The sequence below is a fragment of the Caretta caretta genome, chromosome 20 (assembly GCF_965140235.1).
Source record: "Caretta caretta isolate rCarCar2 chromosome 20, rCarCar1.hap1, whole genome shotgun sequence".
NCBI lineage: Eukaryota > Metazoa > Chordata > Testudines > Cheloniidae > Caretta > Caretta caretta.
The window spans coordinates 19404219-19422719 of record NC_134225.1 but is presented as its reverse complement, the minus strand read 5'-3'; the positions used below and the strand labels follow the sequence as shown (position 1 = coordinate 19422719).

General features: G+C 55.4%; 1 protein-coding gene across 1 annotated transcript in view; it reads left to right on the top strand.

Annotated features, from left to right (window-relative positions):
• Window positions 1-17580, top strand: part of LOC125627802 (adhesion G protein-coupled receptor E3) — a 38609-nt gene extending 21029 nt beyond the window's left edge. Inside the window, exons 7-21 of the mRNA XM_075121784.1 lie at window positions 2444-2578; window positions 6459-6590; window positions 7756-7832; window positions 9482-9586; window positions 10313-10490; window positions 10998-11117; window positions 11919-12121; window positions 12782-12952; window positions 13120-13350; window positions 13852-14087; window positions 14706-14772; window positions 15554-15645; window positions 15914-16082; window positions 16199-16306; window positions 16832-17580. Of these exons, the coding sequence (XP_074977885.1) occupies window positions 2444-2578; window positions 6459-6590; window positions 7756-7832; window positions 9482-9586; window positions 10313-10490; window positions 10998-11117; window positions 11919-12121; window positions 12782-12952; window positions 13120-13350; window positions 13852-14087; window positions 14706-14772; window positions 15554-15645; window positions 15914-16082; window positions 16199-16306; window positions 16832-16837 (2030 nt within the window). The 3' untranslated portion in view covers window positions 16838-17580. The remainder of the gene's footprint in view (window positions 1-2443; window positions 2579-6458; window positions 6591-7755; window positions 7833-9481; window positions 9587-10312; window positions 10491-10997; window positions 11118-11918; window positions 12122-12781; window positions 12953-13119; window positions 13351-13851; window positions 14088-14705; window positions 14773-15553; window positions 15646-15913; window positions 16083-16198; window positions 16307-16831) is intronic.
• The last annotated feature ends 921 nt before the right edge of the window (window positions 17581-18501 follow it).

The following is an 18501-nucleotide window of genomic DNA, read 5'->3' as shown; positions in this document are numbered from 1 at the left end:
CTAGGTTTGCGGGGAGGCGCCGGGGAGACTGGTGGGGACCCTCGCTGTCCCCAGCACAGAGAATCCAGGCTCCTGGAGCCCCCTGAGCCTGGGAAGGGGCCTCCTGTATGGTGCACACACAGCCCAGTGCGCTCTGCCCCTATGGGCCCTGGGGAGCAGGGAATAGCCCCAGCGCAGGACACCCCGGCCACGCCCCCAATCTGCCCCCTCGCTCACGGCTGGGAGCAGAGCCTTTTCCAGCTCCACACTGACAGGGAGCCCCCTGGATGGGAGGGTGTTTCCTAAGGGGGCCATTATGCAACCTTAGGCAGCCAGGGTGTCCTGACCGGAGAAGGGGCCAGGGGGTTCCAAGCCCTCGTTTGCGACATTCAGCTGGTAGTTAGAGCTTGTACCAAGTCCCAGCCGGCCATTCCCATGGGAACTGCCCTTTACACCCCCGTTTGGGGGGTGCAGAGCCCCGGGCCCGTAGAACTGGGAGAACTCAGGAGCCCATTCGTTCAAACGCTTCCCCTGGCAGAGACCTCGCCCAGCCGTTCCTGCGCCCAGCCCCAGCCCGCAGGGGATAACCCCAGCCAGTGTCCTGGGGCGGGTCGAGGCACAAAAAGAAGTCAGTGCCGCAGTTATCTCAGCCAGCGTCCCGGGGATTGTCCGGGGATAGCTGGTATCGGGAGCCGTGGGGAGAATCCCTAGGGCTTGCCCCTGGGGGGAATCGATTGCGATCGCTGTTCTCTTTGGAAGTGCACTGATTATTCCAGACCAGAGTGTCCGGATGGGGAGCTATTCCACAGGAGCTGTTACCGTCAATTTCCCCGTGTACTGAAGCCCCTGGAGACACCCGATCTCAGCTCCCTGCAACTCGGAGCGAGTTTGGAAGCCTCGGGACACCCGTGTGCCTGAGGGAGGGGAGAGCTCTGGCCACCCCACCAAGAACCCAGCGCATGGCGCCGTCTTCAGCAGACAGAGCGTTGGAGCAGGGGGAAAGCGCGTTGGAGCAGCGGCTGTGGCTGGATGTGTGTACGGTGCCCTGGCTGCGGCGCTACCCGCTATAAACATCCCGATCGAACCAGGACGGGCGGGATAAGGATGTTGGAAGCTCCGTTCCCATCCCGCGTGGACTCTTGGAAGCCTTCGGGGGCGGAACCCGATCCTACGTTGTTCCCGGAGTAAAGCAGGGCTCTGGAAACGCGGCGCCGCCTTGGTGCGTTCAGGAGAACCCGCGAGCGGTCGCAGGGTCGAGGGGCAGAGGAGGCAGAACTGGGCAGGACGCAGCCGGTCGGTTCTCCCAGGGTTCAGTCTGCCCCAGGAGCAGCTCAGCCTCTGAAGAGGCGAAACGGAGGCGCCGGCCAGGCTGAGACATAAGTAATGCTGGTACTTGCACAGTACAGACGGGATCAGAGCTGAGGCCCATCTAGCCTGGTATCCTGGCTCCCAGGGGCCAAAGCCAGATGCTGCCGAGGACGGTGGAAGAGCCCTGCAGTGGCAGCCGGGGGATAGTCTGCCCTCACTTCCTGGTCTCTAATACTCAGGTGGGCTGAAGCCCACAGCAGGAGGTTCTCTCTCTTCCCAAACATTTGTGCCCTTTAACTCTGATCACTCCGGCTGTTCTCATCATCCGTATGAACGTCCAGTCGCTCCTTGAATCGTTCTCAAGTCTTGGCCGCAGTGACTCCTGTGGTGAGGAGTTCCACAGGCTAATCGCACATGGCGCGGAACAGCCTTTCCTTGGCTCAGTTTCGAATTTCCCCTCTTCTAACTTCCCTGACTGGCCCCTGCTCTCGTGTTATGAGATGGGGAGAACAGAAGCTCCCCATCTCCCTTCTCTATCCCCGTCAGTCACGTAGAGACTCTTAGCACGTCCCCGCTTACGTTCACTCTAAACTGGCAGTCCATCTTTTCAATCTCTCTCTGTAGAGGGCTTTTCCAGGCCCCTGATCATTCTCATTGCCTGTCCCTGAACCCCCTCTGGTTCTGCACTGTCCTTTGTGCAAGGGGGTGCCCAGGGCAGCTCATGGGTTGCAGAGGGGGTCACCCCATTGACTGATATCAAGGCATTAGACTAGCCCTCATGTTGTTCTCTATCCCCTTCCCCAAAGCAGCTCCCCATTTGTCCCTTCCAGGGGCGGACGGCTCATTCAGGCATTGCCATCTGCACTGATATTGTGGCACTGGGCATCGCCAGATCCGCTTGATAGCTTTAGCAAGCAGCAGGCACGTGTCCTGGCAGGGCTGCTTTTCCCTTCTCAGCTGAAGCAGCTCATTCCGGACAATAGCCAACTTGCTCCCGTTCGCTGACCCAGTAACTGAACTCCTGGCTCTAACCAGCCCCGTCTCCCCAGAGCACGGTGCATTTCGGACGGCTGGATTATCCCCCAGCAGTGTCACCCCAGTGCCCAAGGTACAGCTCCTAGATCAGCCTGACCTAGCGCTTTCTCTCTCCTTGCAGACATTGACGAGTGCCAGCGAAACGCCACAGTCTGTGAGCCCCACGGGAACTGCATCAACATGCCAGGGAGTTACAGGTGTAAATGCAGTTGGGGATTTGGGAAGAGTCAAAGGGATTCGTCTAAGATCTGCACAGGTAGAACGGGAGCTGGAAACAGTCATGGCAAAGGCATGAAGTTTCTGGCTTTTCTGCAGTGTTGCTAATGCGTGGCGTTGCCCTAAAGCCCCACCTCCTGGAGTCATGTGATTCCATTTTTGGCTAAAATCAAAATTAGGGCGTGGCCCACATGGGGGACGAAAACCTGCCAAACGTTACGCTGGGGTGACTGACAGCTCCCAAACCAGAGTCAAACAAAACGAAGCCAAAATGGATTTTTTTTTTTTTAAAAAAAAAATCTCATGATTTTTTAAAACAATCTCGTGACTTTTTACAGCCTGGCTCAGGGTTTGGGGCTTTTCTTGATTGCTTGGCGTTGGCGATGCTGTTAATGCACGGCCACTGAGCTTACCCAGGACCTCTGAAACTAACCCGCACACATGGAGGGTGAAATTAACCAGGTTGCCCTGAGGTCTCGCTCTTTCTCTGCGCCACACCCGGGCAAAGTGTCTGTTCTGACTCCCAGCCTGTCTTACAATTGGAAACTGAGCCCAGGGACTGAAGGTCGCCATGTCTCTTGCCATGCTGCTTAATTCCGCCACGGCTCGAGCGTAAGGCATTGGGGACGTCATTAGAAGCTGCAACATCCCCCCAAACCTGCAGCTGCAATCAGAGCCCAAGATGCTCTTTCATAGCAGAACTTTGAAGAGGGGAAGGTCAGGTCTTTGCAAAGCAAACTGGGCTGAGACGGAGCCGAGGACTCTATGTTGGACAACCTTTAATAGAGCTTGGGCTGAGAAAGCCCATTAATTTCTGGAACCCCATTAACCTAACCCTCAGCAGCTGCTAAGGCTGGGGAAGGAGCTGGCATCACCAAGGAACCAGCTTGGGTCATTAGCAGGAATCAAACCCAGGACTTGTCTGCTGAAAGCACACAGCGCAGCTGCTGGAGCTAAGGGAGTAACTCCATTAGCTAGTCATTGTAGCAGGTTGTTATCTACCATGATAGAGCTCTGTCCTTGCCTCCGTGGGTCCCGCATTTCCTGGTGGATTTCACTAGCCTCAGAGGCTCACCGTGACCCTCCACATAACCCTTCTCTCTCTAGAGACAAGGGTCACAGTCTACTGAGCCATTTTCATCATAAGCCAGCGAGGGAGGTGAGGAGAAGTTATCCTTTCTTGCACGGTCTCTTGTCTCCCAGTCTCAGTGATTAATCAGGGGGCAAAGGTGGGGTGGGGAGCCCGGGCCCACCCTCTACTCCGGGCTCCAGCCCAGGGACCCTAATAGTATCAGCTATGGTAGCTGACCTTTTACAAACATGACAAGTACAATTCCCTGGGCTACTTCCCAACAGCAGCCCTCACTTCCTCAAGCTCCACTTCACCCTTACCTCAGGGCCTCCTTCCTTGTGCCTGAGATGGTGTGTACTACTCTGCCTTTCCAACAGCACAACTTTCTCCCACAGCTCCTGACATGCACCCCCACCTGACTAACTGGGAGGCTTTTAACTAGTTTCAGCCAGCTCCTGATTGGCTTCAGGTGTCCCAATCAACCTAGCCTTCTCCCTGCCTTCTGGAAAGTTCTTAATTGGCCCCAGATGTCTTAATTGACCTGGAGCAGCTGCCATTTCACTATCCTGGTACCAGATATTTGTTTAGCCTGGAACTAACATATCTATCTCCCACTACTTTTCTATAGTCATCTGGCCTTGCCCCATCACACTACTTATGCGAACCAGCCACTAGAGCAGGACAAACTTGCTCTCTCCTTGTTCCAGGGCTCAGCGGCCGTCACTAGAGGCTGGCACATACAAGCCCCCTCACAGGCATGGCGTAGGCCTGTTGCCTTCCAAGAGGTTTAACAATGGAGCAAAAGTTGAGTTTCCTGCCAAAGGAACAAGGGATTTTTTCCAGCCCTGATACACTCCCAGCCATGAGCCAGGAGACACAAAGCTCCTCTCAGTGGAGGCGGGGGGGGGGGGGGCGGCAGAGGGTAGAATCTGCATGGCGAGGCAGGGGAGACACATTCTTGGCCTTCCATGGAGGAAATAAGCTGAAAGAGACAGATCTAGTGGGTAGGGTATGAGACTGGGACTCAGGAGACTTGGGTTCTAGTCCCAGCTCTGTTACTGCTAGGTGTCCTTGGGCAATTCTGTGCCTCAGTTTTCTCTCCCACTTCTTGTCTATTTAGACTAGAAGCTCTTTATGGCAGTGTGTGTGAAGCACTCTGGGTGCTGCCTTTCTGCAAATAACGACCCAGGGGAAGAGGCATAGCGGGAAATAGCAAAACACTGTCACGGGAAAGAGAGAGAAGGGGAGTCTGAGAAGGAGCTGCTGGAACACGGCCCAAGGGAAGGATCCGTGAGCACTCTTGACTCTCCCCGCTGATTGACTTCTTTGCTGATGTCCTGGTGAAGGGGATTTTAGCCACAAGGATTTCTGTGAGAAGCAAAAGCGTTATGAATAAATATCAGGGAGAGTTTAGCAGCCAGAATGAGTGCGTCTCTGCATGTAGAAGCTGGGTCCCCAGGTAGAAAACCCTGCTCCCTGCACGGGGTGAGTGACCCCACTGCACCACGGAGCCCTGACATCCCCTGTGTATCCCCCTTTGCCCGGCAGCTGGCGCTACCCGCGTTGGCAGCCTGGCGGGCGCACGGCCCTCCAGCGTTTGGCTAGATCACGGCAGGGCTCTCTGCGCCCGAGCAGGGCGGGGCCCGTCTGTCGGATCAGACTCTCCACAGTTGTGAAAGGCCCCAGGACCAGCGAGGGCAGTAATGTCCCCTCCATTTGGGATCGGATCGGTGAACCGCTGGGTGGCGACTCCGGCTGCGGCTATGCTGGGGGTCAGGCTGGGCAGGTCTCCTCTGGCTTCAGTTTCCACAGGCCGGATCGGCAGCGAGTGTCGAGCTGGCATCATCCGTCCGAGGGCTCGGTGGATTTGCCCCGCAGGGTCCTGGGCCTGGGGGTCACAGCAGGGTCCGGGAATGGACATTGTCAGGCCGCTGCTCACTGCACAATGTTAGGAATAGGGGGATCCCCTGGATCCAGCTGGCTTCCAAAGAAACCCTTTACCAGCCGTGCAGGGCCTGCCCAAATGTGGGGGGTCTGCGGGCTTCTGCCATAGACCCCCGTGAGCACCACCAGAGAGCAAAGAAACTAGATAAAAGGGACACCACCCAATTCCCCTGCACGCCCCTGAGCGCAGCCCACCCACCCTTCTCCTAGTGCTCCATGGGAGGGGCAGTGCTGGGTGTATCCCAAACCAGGAGGGGAGCCATTGGGTTGGAGTCTGTAACGCTGAGCGTGGCGCCCCCTTATGGTGACTAGCTCCAGCTCCCCCTTTCTTCTCTTGGAGTCGTGGCTGCCACATGTCTTGGCCGTCCGGCCAGGTCACGCTGTGATCCCTGTGCTGGGGGAGCCTATGCCTGCCAGCGAAACCCTTTCACTGGGGCTCCTAGCCCTCCTCGGGGCTTCCTAGCCCCCCTTGCCTCAGGCCCCCACCACTGGGCCCAGCCCTCGGGCTATATAGAAGCCCCCCCTCCGAGGCGAGCTTCCTTCTAGCTAGCGCCCTGCACGCAGCCGAAGTCGCTTCCCCTTTGCAGCTTAACTGGCTGATCGGCCCCCCGCCTTAACCCCGCTCTCTCAGGGCTGGTGCAGGGAGGAGATCGCAGGGTCCTGGTCTGGCAAAGGTTGGGCCCCCCGGTCTGGAGGTGAGGGAGGGGTTGAGCTGCAGGGATTGGGGCCCTGCAAATAGCAGGGAAGAAAGGAGAATAGAAGGGGGGGTTAGATGGAGCGGACAGACTGACTGACAGACCACGCCCCCTGCAATCGGTGGGGGGGGTGACTCCACAGTCATTTGCCCCCAGTGCGCCCCCAGCCGTGCTGTGTGTGACACCACCCCTCCGCTTTCCCCTCTCAGACATCGACGAGTGCCGCACGATCCCAGATATCTGCGGCCCCAACGCCACGTGTATCAACACTATAGGGAGCTACCGGTGTGAGTGCCGGGCCGGCTACGTCCCCTCCAACAGGAACACGACCCTGTGCCAAGGTGGGTCCTGCCGCTGGGGACATGGAGGGGGCAACTGGGGGGGCTGGGCAGGGCCTGGGGTTACACAGGCAGAGGTCTTGTCCAAGGGGGCAGCGAGCTGGGAACTGGTCTGGATTGGTGCACCAGCCCCCCTGCCCCCCACGGACAGGGTCCCTCTGGGTCTCAGCCCTAGCAGGGGAGGGCTCAGCCTCCAGGCCCTCACCTCCGCCCAGCCCAGCCTGTCCGTCCACTGGGGTCTTTCCGGTTGTCTCAGAGCCACAGCCACCGGCGTGCCCATGTCTGGCTCTGGGCGCGGAGCAGGGGCCTGGCCGGGGAGGGGGTGAGCAGGGCTGCCAGGGGCCAGGTGTCTCTTCCCTAGGGTTGCCAACTGTCTAATCACACAAACCCAAACTCCCTTCCCCGCCCCTTCTCCGAGGCCCCGCCCCACTCACTCCATCCCTCTCGCTCCCTCGCTCACTCTCTCCCACCCTCACTCACTTTCACCAGGCTGGGACAGGGGGTTGGGGTGTGGGAGGGGGTGCAGGCTCAGGGCTGAACCTGGGGAAGGGCGCTGGGGTGCAGGTGCGGGTGTGGGGTGCAGGCTGTGGGAGGGGATGTGGGCTCCAGGGGGCGGGGGGCTCAGGGCTGGGGCAGGGGGCTGGGGTGCAGGTGGGGGTGAGGGGTGCAAGGTCTGGGAGGAGGTGTTGGCTCCGGGAGGGGGCACAGGGCTGTGGCAGGGGGCGGGGGTGCCGGAGGGGGTGCGGGATGCAGACCTGGGAGGGAGTTTGGGTGCGGGAGGGGGCTCAGGTGGCGCCTACCTCGGGCGGCTCCGAGGCAGCAGTGCAGCGGGGCTAAGGCATGGGTGAAGGTGGGTTCTCCCCAGCAGGCAGAGGCGTCTCTACCCAGCAGGTCTCTCTGCAGAGTCGATGGAAACACGTCAAGAAGTCTCAGAGACAGGAGCAGGAGGGACAGCCAAAGCGGAGTGTAAATGGAACGTAGAGAGAGACATTGTGAGACGGGGACGAAGGGAGGGAGCTGCATGTTAAACTATTGGCAGTGCGGGACTGGCATGTGGACAGAGAGCAGCCATCGGGCCTGGGAAGAGAAGGGGATTTTCCCCCAGGCAGGAGTGAGTTGACATGAACATCTGATATGAAAGCTTTAACGTCTGCTCCTCTCTACCCAGAACTCCAAGTCCCCAGCATGAACTCCAGTGCTGAGTTCGAGGGAATCAAAGAGACATGCAGGAACTTCTCTCTGCAGGTACATTTGAACCCATCATTCATTTGTTGGGGATTTTGCCCTGTGTTTTGTACCACCAATATGGAAATTCCCAGACAAAACCCTTTGCTCTTGGTATTACGGTGACCCCTGTAAAGCCCATCCAAGATCAGGGCAATGCTGTGTTTGTTCCTTTCATCGCTGGGACTCGATCCTCCTCATCCCACTAGTAGAGCGGAAGAATTACTGCTTGTGTCTTGCTTACAACGCTCCTGTTAATACATCCCAGAATCGGGTTCACTTTTTTTGCAACAGCATTACCCTGTTGACTCATATTTAGCTTCTGATCCATTATGACCTCCAGATCCCTTTCCGCAGTACTCCTTCCTAGGCAGTCATTTCCCATTTTGTATGTATGCAACTGATTGTTCCTTTCCAAATGGAATACTTTGCATTTGTCCTTGTAGAATTTCATCCTATTTACTTCAGACCATTTCTCCAGTTTGTCCAGATCATTTTGAATTTTAATCCTATCCTCCAAAGCACTTGCACCCCTCCCAGCGTGGTATCATCCACAAACTTTATAAGTGTACTCTGTATGCCATTATCTAAATCATCGATGAAGATATTGAACAGAACCGGACCCAGAACTGATCCCACTCAATATGCCCTTCCAGCTTGACTGTGAACCACTGATAACTCCTCTTTGGGAACAGGTTTCAGAGTAGCAGCCATGTTAGTCTGTATCCACAAAAAGAAAAGGGGGACTTGTGGCACCTTAGAGACGAACAAATTTATTTGAGCATAAGCTTTCGTGATGAAGTGAGCTGTAATTCCCGAAAGCTTATGCTCAGATAAATTTGTTCATCTCTAAGGTGCCACAAGTACTCCTGTTCTTTTCTCTGGGAACAGTTTTCCAACTAGTTATGCACCTACCTTAGAGTGACTCCATATAGGTTGTCTTTCCCTAGTTTGTTTATGAGGTCCCGTGAGACAGTGTCAAAAGCCTTACTAAAGTCAAGATATACCATGTCTACCACTTCCCCCCTATCCACAAGGCTTGTTACCCTGCCAAAGAAAGCTATCAGGTTGATTTGACAAGATTTGTTCTTGACAAATCCATGCTGACTGTTACTTATCACCTTATTATCTTCTAGGGGGTTGCAAATTGATATCGGACCTTTTAAAACTTCTGTAGCTTTCCTAGTGGCTGGTCCCCAGACTTACACACCCATTGTCTTCCTGCAGAGAGCACTGAATCTACAGACCATATACTCGGATTTCTTCTGCTGATTTTCATGCCGTTTCTTTCCAATATGCACCTCCATGTCTCTCTGCATCATCTTTCACTTCCTCTTTCCTCTCCCCCACGAGCACTACATCATCTGCAAATGGCACGTCCCAGGAGACGACTCTCTGGCTGCTTTCTGTCAATGCATCCAGCACCGACGTGAACATAAAGGAGCTTAGTCCCAAGGCTTGATGTATTCCAGCTGTTACTAGAAATTGTTCCACATGAACCTCTTGCTGTAGCAACAGCACCATCGTGTATGTCCTGGACACGTCTGATATAAAAGCTTTATTCACTCAATGAGGGGTGTCAGGATCAGGCCCCTGCATAAGGCAAACACCAACGTCGGTCGCCTTTCAGCCCCTGCAGAGCTCACCCCCTGCCCTGGGTCTCTCTGCAGGTAAAGCGGAGCAGCGGAAACAGCAGTTGTTGCAATTTCTTTAATTCGACCTTAGAGATTCTGACGTCCACGTGTGGAGACGGGAGTGCGACGTTATCACTGGAGGTGAGAGGCTCCGTCCCTTGAATGTGCTCTGCGGGCTACTGCCCCTGAGTGTGCCCCAGAGCCCTGCGTGCTGCTGTGCCGGGTTAGGAGTCTCACTGGGGGGCGGGGAGACATGTAGATCCTCTTCAGAAAAGACCTGTGCCCTCCACGGCTGTGGGGCGGGGGGTGCACCCTCTAGTGGTGTTTGTCTGTGTCTGCGTGTACATGCCCTCCAGGGGGGTGAGAGCACGTTTGTGTTTGTCCACCCACATGCGCCCTCTAGTGTTCAGACCTGTTGTTGTTGATCAGAGGTGCTATACTGCTAACGCTTAATGGGGATCCTCCTTCAGCTCATCTGTCATGACCTGAGTTTTTCAGGCAGCAGGATCTGGGCTCTATCCTGCCCTGCCAGACATTTCTGAGCAGCTGCTGGATGCAGCATAGAGACAGCCTAGGAAGCCATCGGCTTGTGACAATGTTGTTCCCTGGCATCTGTAATGGAGGGATGGGGGAGCAGGAGCGAAGAAGGAACAACAAAGGGTTCTAGCCCCAGTTGGCCTCAGGTCCCAGTGGGGCCCCGAGTCAGCCTCAGTGGACCCCCTTTGTAAAGGGCTCCCCTTCTGAGAGTACTGCAGCCCCCAAAACTGGGAGAGGCTGTGATGCCCGATGCCCCCTGGGAACACATGGGACATGGCACCTCAACCCCCAGACTTCTTGCTCTCAGGGCTTTTCCTTTCCTGTCCCCAGAACACGACTCGCTCTTTCAACTCCCTCCTGAACAGCGCCTCCCTCTGGGAGGTCAGAGACAAGCAGGAGGTGGGGTGGGCCGTGACGGTCCTGCTGCAGAGCGTGGAACTGGCCGCACTGGCCGCTGCGCTCCGGTCCCCGGAGAGGACAACACAGAACGTGACAACAGAGTCTCTGGGTGAGGGGGGACGTGTGGCTCTCAGCGCCACCTGCTGGCTGCTGTGAGACACGGGGTTGTACACTGTGCCCCAGATCCACTGGAAGTTAGCGCCTGTATACCGCTGTGGATGTGAGCCTGTGTTCAGTACAGACAGAGAACAGCACTTCCCCTGCACCAGGAAATAGAACCCGGCCCCCCCAGTAACAGCAATGCCCGAGAAGGGTTGAAATGTAATATTTGGCATTCCACCACGAGGGGCCGCCACGCTGAGCCAGGCACCTACCTCCACCCCCACTACTCCCCCGGGAGACACAGCCAGAATGGGGGGAGGGGATATGGGGGGGTGATCAATGGAACTCATGGGGGGGCTCCAAACTTCCCCCTCCCACAGTGAGGAAGAGCCCTGAAGCCCCCCAGCTCCAAGTGGAGGGGGAGGGGGAAGGGTCTGGCCCAGAATGGACAGATTCCCAGTGAAGGGGTTTCACAGCGAGGGGCTCTGTCATTCCTCACCCCCACCCCCCACAGCTATCCAGACGCGGCTCGTCACTGGGGACTGCAGCCGGGACAGCGAGGTCTTCACGCTGAGAGCTCACAACGACACGATGGGAGTGCACTGTGATACAGTCACCGGGGCAGCCACACACGGTACCATCCTGGGCATGGTGACACCCACGGCCCAAACCACGGCACAGAGCAGTTCCCGGGCAATGAACCCCAGTCTGGGTTCCCCCGTTCCTCCCTCCCTCCCCATGGATCCCCAGGCCGGGCCCTGGCCTCTGTCTCCAGCCCTGGAGTTCTCCTTGCTGACTGACCAGTGGTTCTCAGGCTGTGGGCCATGGAGCTGACACCTTCCTTCCTGGCCGTCCCACAGCTTGAGCCCCAAGCAGTGAGCAGTTGGGGGCACAGAGGGGAGACGGCTTATGAGAGGGGCTCTGGTATGAAGTGGGCCCAGCGAATGGAAAGGGCAGGGATGCCCTAGTCTAGCTAGACTCCCAAACGGAGATATGGGGAACTAGGGTAATGTGTACCCCTACCCTCAGCAGCCATATTCAGGGCCCTGAATGATCCAGCACCAGGGGAAGCTCATCCCTGGCCAGCCCCTCTCCTGCTCTCACTGAGAAAAACTATCTTCATCTCAGGTTTCAGAGTAACAGCTGTGTTAGTCTGTATTCGCAAAAAGAAAAGGAGTACTTGTGGCACCTTAAGTACTCCTTTCTTATCTTCATCTCTGCATCCTGCAGCTAGATGTTTCCAGCCGGACGTGCTCCTGGAGGCCCCGAGGGAGGAGGTAGCATGGTCCAGTGGGTAAATCTTGAGTTGTGGCCAGGATCCTGGGTTCCATTCCCAGATCTGCCACAGACTCACTGTGAGCCCTGTGCACCTGGCCGGCTCATTCTTCGCCATAACGTCTCCAGCTCCCTAACGAGGGATCATCTCCTCTCCCAGCAGGTTTGGGGGCTGCTGCTTTTATTTCCTACTCCACCCTGGACTCCATCATCAGTGCGAGACATCTCAGCGAGGGAAATCTACCGGCTTGTGGGAAGCTGGAGAAGAGTCATCTCAACTCCAGGGTGGTGAGCGGGGCCGTCGGAGACGGGAGACCCATTAACCTCTCCAGACCCGCAAACTTCACCCTGCGCCACAGCCAGGTGCGTGGAGGAAGATCCCCTCGCTTTACTCCATATCTGGGCCTCTAGAGGGGCATATACAAGGCACAATCTCCTGTCTGGCATTTGGACCGTGCTGCCTTTCTGGCTCCCGATGGTCCTAAGAAGCAGAGGCCTCCTTAATCCGGACGCGATGGGGCTGTTTGACTAGAGGAGGAGAATAGGGGTCGCACCACGACACACGGCCGTGCAAAGTGCTCTAGGGTAACAGCTCCGCTTAGCTCACCCCTGAGCCGGAATAACTGGACAGCCGCTTTCTACAGATAGTGGAGTTCAGGAAATCAGCATGAAACACTGTGATGCGGTGATGCAGTGGTTAGGGTGCATATGTGTTTGTGTGCACACAGCACTGCCCCCTGCTGGCTGCAGTCAGAAGTCCTCAGCCAATGGCCACGTTCCGTTTAGTGCTCACGGCTGGCAAGGATTTATTTCCCGTTCGCTCCAACAGCAGGGCCTGTGCGTTTGGAGCAGCAGGACCTGCGTTCTCTCTCGGCTGTCACCGGGATGGCCCCAGTGGGCGCTGGGGCTGCGTGGGGAGAGCCGTGGAGCTGTAGGTGGCCTCGGGTTTGCTGTAGACATGTGATAACACAAATGATGTTCTGTGGTCCCGTGAGGACGAGGATGATTCTGTTGTGTTTCCAGGACAAAAAACGGGAGGAAGAGGCTCTCTGCGTCTACTGGAAAGTAGTGGCCGAGAGCGGCAGCTGGTCTCCGGACGGCTGCACCGCCGTGCACACGAACAGCACTCACACCACCTGCCGCTGTGACCATCTCTCCAGCTTCGCCGTCCTAATGGCTCCCACCACAGTGACGGTATCTCACCGTGAGACTCGGATCACAGGGCTGGAGCCTGAGCTCCGCGCTTAGCCATGGGCAAAGCTCTCCCAGGAGCGACTGGAGGCTTTGCTGGGGGAAAGGCTGAGTCGGAGCCCAGGGGCTGGGCTGGGGTCACTGGTGATTCTCCCTTTGCTGTGTTACAGGAGAGTTATCCACTGACCGTCGTCACCTACGTGGGACTGACCTTCTCCCTGCTGTGCCTCCTCCTCGCCATCCTCACCTTCCTCCTTTGCCGCTCCATCCGCAACGTCAGCACCTCCTTCCACCTGCAGCTCTGCCTCTGCCTCTTCCTGGCCGACCTGCTCTTCCTTATCGCGCTGACCCGCACCGGCAGCTGGGTGCGGCCTGATTCCTCCACTCGCTGCAGAGCTGGGGTGTGTGGCTTTCAACCCCTTTATGCTCCCTGGATTCTGGGCTGTGCAGGACAGAGGGGGAATTCCAGGTGGGGGGGTGTTTCCACCCCATTAGGCCCCTTCACACTGGGCACAGTGGTCTGAGTGTCCCCAGTCTCTGGAGTTCAGCCAGTTCTATCCGTATATCAGAGTGTCCCTTTGCATCGATTCCTCTCCTACGTGACTTCCCATGGTCACCCAGGGACTCTGTGGCAGGGCTGGGAGCAGAACCTGGATCCCCTGAGCCCTGATCCCCTGCTCTAACCACTAATCTCTGCTCCCTTCCTGCACCAGCAATGTGCACCCGCAGGACCCTCCATAGACCGAGGAACCTGCCGTCTCTGGGTCACGGAGCACTGTAACTGAAGAACTGTGCTAACAAGAATCCCGGTGTAACCCCCCCCGCCCCCCCGCGCAGGTCTTCCCCATACTCAGCATTTCCCTTCCCCACTGCAGTGTCGCTGGGCTCTCTGTCTTCCCCAGGTGGCGTGTGCTGTCATAGCTGGCTTCCTACACTACCTCTTCCTGGCCTGCTTCACCTGGATGTTCCTGGAGGGGCTGCACCTCTTCCTCACCGTCCGGAACCTGCAGGTCGTGAACTATACCAGCGCCAGCCGGTTCAAGAAGAGATTCACGTACCCGTTCGGCTACGGAGTCCCAGCCCTGGTGGTGGCTATTTCTGCAGCGGTGAATCCTGGAGGCTACGGAACTGCCAAATAGTACGTGCAGAGCCCATCCCGAAGGGGAGCTGGGATGTGGCTTCCATGCGGTTGTCCGGCTCACCCCAGGTCTGACTTGAACCGAGATTTCCCTGCTCACCCTGCCTGGCAGCTGACTGTCCCCCTGGGACCCTCCCCATCCCCAGGGACACTAGCTGCCCCGAGTGCTGTAGTTGAGTTGCCCACCTGTCAGACATCTACACTCCTCGCCCCACTGATGATGCAGAAGAACAAGCCAGAAAGATCCCAGCTTGACTCCCAGGTCCCAGGCTGGGTTTGTGGGGCTGGTGGGTAGGAAACAAACACACCTTCTTACTGTGTGCAATCCCTGAGGATCCCCTCTCTAAAGTGAGCGACTCCACTAAAACAGGGTGTGGCGTGTTCTCGACACCCCAGTCTAGATCCTCATCTCGTGTTTTCAGGGTAGCTCCACTTCCTGAGGTAGGTGGGGAGGGTCATTAGCCTGCTGCCCGCAAGAGAGTAGGCCATGTCACAGGCAGGCCAAGATCCATCTCGCTTTTGAGAGCCAGCTGCCCTGTGACACCCCCTCTCTACCCCGGTGCTGAAAAAGGGTAGTAATCCCGTTAAAGTCACCTTCTTCTTCCTCCCTGCCTGCAGCTGCTGGCTCAGCCAGGACAGAGGCTTTCATTGGAGCTTCCTGGGTCCAGTCTGTGCCATAATCCTGGTGGGTACCTCACAGAACCACAGGGCCCCATTCTCCTCTCACCTCTGTGACCCCATTGATTTCAGTGAAGCAGGTAGTAGAATGTGGCCCATAAAACACAAGGAAAGACGCAGTTAGGTCCCGCCTGGCTCGTCTGCTGTGGTTAGTCCCGGGATTAGTCCCTGAGCTGTATCCCCAGGCCTACAGCCTTTATTCGGGCACAGCTCCCATGGAAGTCAGTAGGAGTTTTGCCAAGTGAAGACAGCAAGAGTGTGATCTAGTCTAGTTAATGACCCAAGGAACGAGGAAAGGAGAGGGCTACACTCTGCAGTGGTTGTTGTAGGGAGGGAAACAAATGTCCCAACATATTCCCCCATAACCCCTGGGGAAGTTGCAGGGAGGGGAATTTGTTACAGCCTGAAAATGGCAGGAAGTATTCTCGAGGCAGGATCTGGAGTCTCTGAGCCAGATCCTGCTCTCAGTTACACCAGTGTAAACCCAAAATAACTCCTGACTCCACTGGAGAGGCTCCATATTGAACTCTGAGCAGCATCTGGCCTCTGAGATCCCATTGATCCATCTCAGCCCTGGCTGTGCTGTCAGCTCCACGCATGGGGAGGGACCGAGAGCTGCCAGGAGAGGGGATGATTCCCACAGGAGAGGGGATGATTCCCACCAGAAATGAGTAGTCCCCATTTCTGCAATGTTAGGCTCGGTCCCCTGGGATAGTTCTCTGCCTCAGCTGGAGTCACCAGCCCCAGATGGGATGTTTTACAGGAAATATTTCCCACTGTTCCCACAGATAAATATAACGTTCTTTGCCCTTACCCTGCGGATCCTGAGAAACAGACTCTCCTCCCTCAATGCAGATGTGTCCACCCTCAGAGACCACAGGTGAGAAGGCAACAAAACAATCCTGGAGGGTCAGATGCCTTGGTTTGGAGGGTCCTTGGCACTGGGAGGGAGGGAGGGATTGCGGGATGGGAACAGCATATCTAGGATCCATGGGAACAAATTCCCACAGTGTTTGCTTTGACAGTAACCCTGTTCCACATAGGAAAGCTGGGGCCGGTAGTTGTACCCGACTCTGTCCAGATCCTCCTGACCCAATTGCTCTCCATAGGGTTATTGTAACGGGATCTCTCCATCTGCCTTTATCCAGGTTACTGACCTTTAAAGCCATTGCCCAGCTCTTCATTCTGGGCTGCACATGGAGCCTTGGTCTCCTCCAAGTAGGACCAACAGGCATGGTCATGGCGTATTTATTCACCATCGTCAGCAGCCTGCAGGGACCCTTCATCTTCCTGGTGCACTGTCTCCTCAATCGGCAGGTAATGCCCACGGCCCGTCAGCGCCCACCCAGCGCCTTCACCGGCCTCGCGGTGGCCATGTCTGATCTCCTCAGAGTTAGTTACATAGTGCAGTGACTGTGTCCCTCACTCTCCAGGTGAGAGAGGAGTACAGGAGATGGATCAAGGGATTCCGAACGTCCAGCACGAAATCTCAGACATCCGATCTATCCATGTCTGCTGTCCCCACCACCAGCACCAAGACGGTAAGAGGTCCTCTGCTCTGTTCCAATATCAGCCTGTGAAACAGTCATCTCTAGCTGGGTCTCATTCCTGCTGTAAAGGTGCTTTGCCCCCCGAATGACTCAGGATTGGTTATGAGCCAGCTGGGAAAGTCACTGGAAGTGTAAGTGAGTCGGTCACTATCGAGGACTATCCTAGATGTCTTAGGCACCAGAACAGAATGCCCTGTCCTGGCCCCTCCGCATTTCCTTCCCGTGGCTCTCCTGAGAGCTCCAGGGGTCACTCACTGTGGACGAGGCAGGCATTGGCTCTCGCAGTGTAATGATCTGAATATATCAGATTGTCCCTGGGACTGAAACCTTGTCAGTGCAGACGAACCATCCCCAATGAGCAGTCAGCACCGTGAAGAATTTCCCTTGGCTCCATTATCCCTGTGGGTCAGGATCCAGGGGCTTTGTGTGTCGCCTCCCAGAGACAACCCGCCAGTTTGCACATTCCACTCTCCGTGGCCTTGGAATCTATTGTCATTGTCCTGCTTTTCTTGCCAGGAGTAACCCTTCTGCCAGGTGGAGGCGGCAACAACCAGGGCCGGGTTCAATACCTAGCAGTTCCAATACAAAACAGAACCAGCTGGAGCCCCCTGTGATGTTGCACTCCGTACGCTTTATGGAAATATGCTTATGAATATGACATAACTGGAATATGCTTTACGCTAAATACCCCTTGTAGGGTGTCTTTAGAAAGCTTGTAATCTACTAAGTGTGTTCATCCTATTTGTTTGCATGTTTTATTTCTATATCTGGAGTTAGGAGAATAAGATATAAACTTGTATCACTGATGAAAAACGTTAAGTGGAGGCCATTAAGGGTGCTCCAGAAACAATCAGTCGTAAATGGCCTTAGTTACTTGAAAGCCTTCCTGTGTACGTGTGGGCCAGCCCACGGGGAATGGAGACTAGGGGTCTTACAGTGACATGTGACCATGTCACCTGGTAATGGAATCCATCTTAAACCTGGTACTTTTCCATTTAGAAGGAGGGGTGGGGACCCAGACAGACAAAAGATTCCCGCCTTGTGCCAAAGCTATAAAGGGTGTGGAGCAGGACAACGGGGTGCCAGTCATGAGAAAACCACAACTTACCACCTGAGGTGTCTGCTGAATGGAACAAAGACTGTACCAGGGGAAAGGACTGGGCCCAGACTAGGAAGGATTCTAGTCTGTGAAAGAAGCTAATTGGAACATCTTTGAGGGTGAGATATTACCTGTAGTCAAAAACAACGAGGAGTTCGGTGGCACCTTAAAGACAAACAGATTTATTTGGCATAAGCTTTCTTGGGTAAAAAACCCACTTCTTCAGATGCAAGTGGGTGGGTGTTTTACCCTTGAAAGCTTATGCCCAAATAAATCTGTTAGCCTTTAAGGTTTTCACCAGACTCCTCGTTGTTTTTGTGGATACAGACTAACACAGCTCACGCTCTGATACTTGATACCTGTAATCAGTTTCTTAATGTCCTAGGCTTAGACTTGCGTATTTTGTTTTATTTTGCTTTGTGACTTACTTTGTTCTGGCTGTTATTACTTGAAACCACTTAAATCCTACTCTTTGTACTTAGTAAAATCACTTTTGAATATTAATAAACCCAGAGTAAGTGATTAACACCTGGGGGAGCAAACAGCTGTACATATCTCTTTATCAGTGATACAGAGGGCGAACAATTTACAAATTTACCATGAGTAAACTTTATACAGAGTAAAACAGATGTATTTGAGGTTTGAATCCCATTGGGAGCTCGGTGTCTGGGTGCTGGAGACAGGTAACCTGCTGAGCTGTTATTAGTTAAAGTCTTCAGCTTTGGGGGCATGGCCCAGACCCTGAGTCTGTGTTGCAGCGGGCTAGAGTGTCTGGCTCAACAAGGGCGGTTTCTGGAGTCCCAAGCTGGCAGGGAAAACTGACTCAGAGGTAATTTCAGCACATCAGGTGACAGTCCCAAGGGGATCTCTGTGACCGAACCCATCACACCCCCACCCAGTAATCTGGGAAAACTTCAGACCACCCCAGGTGCCTCTAAGAGGCAATTACATCCCCTGTCACAAGCACTGAGTCTGTGTATAACAAAGAGAACTTTCAATAAAAAGGGGAAAGGAACCTGGCAGTAATATGGGAAACCCCACAACCAAAATTCAAAAGCTTCTGACCATGAATAAGGCAAAGCTATTT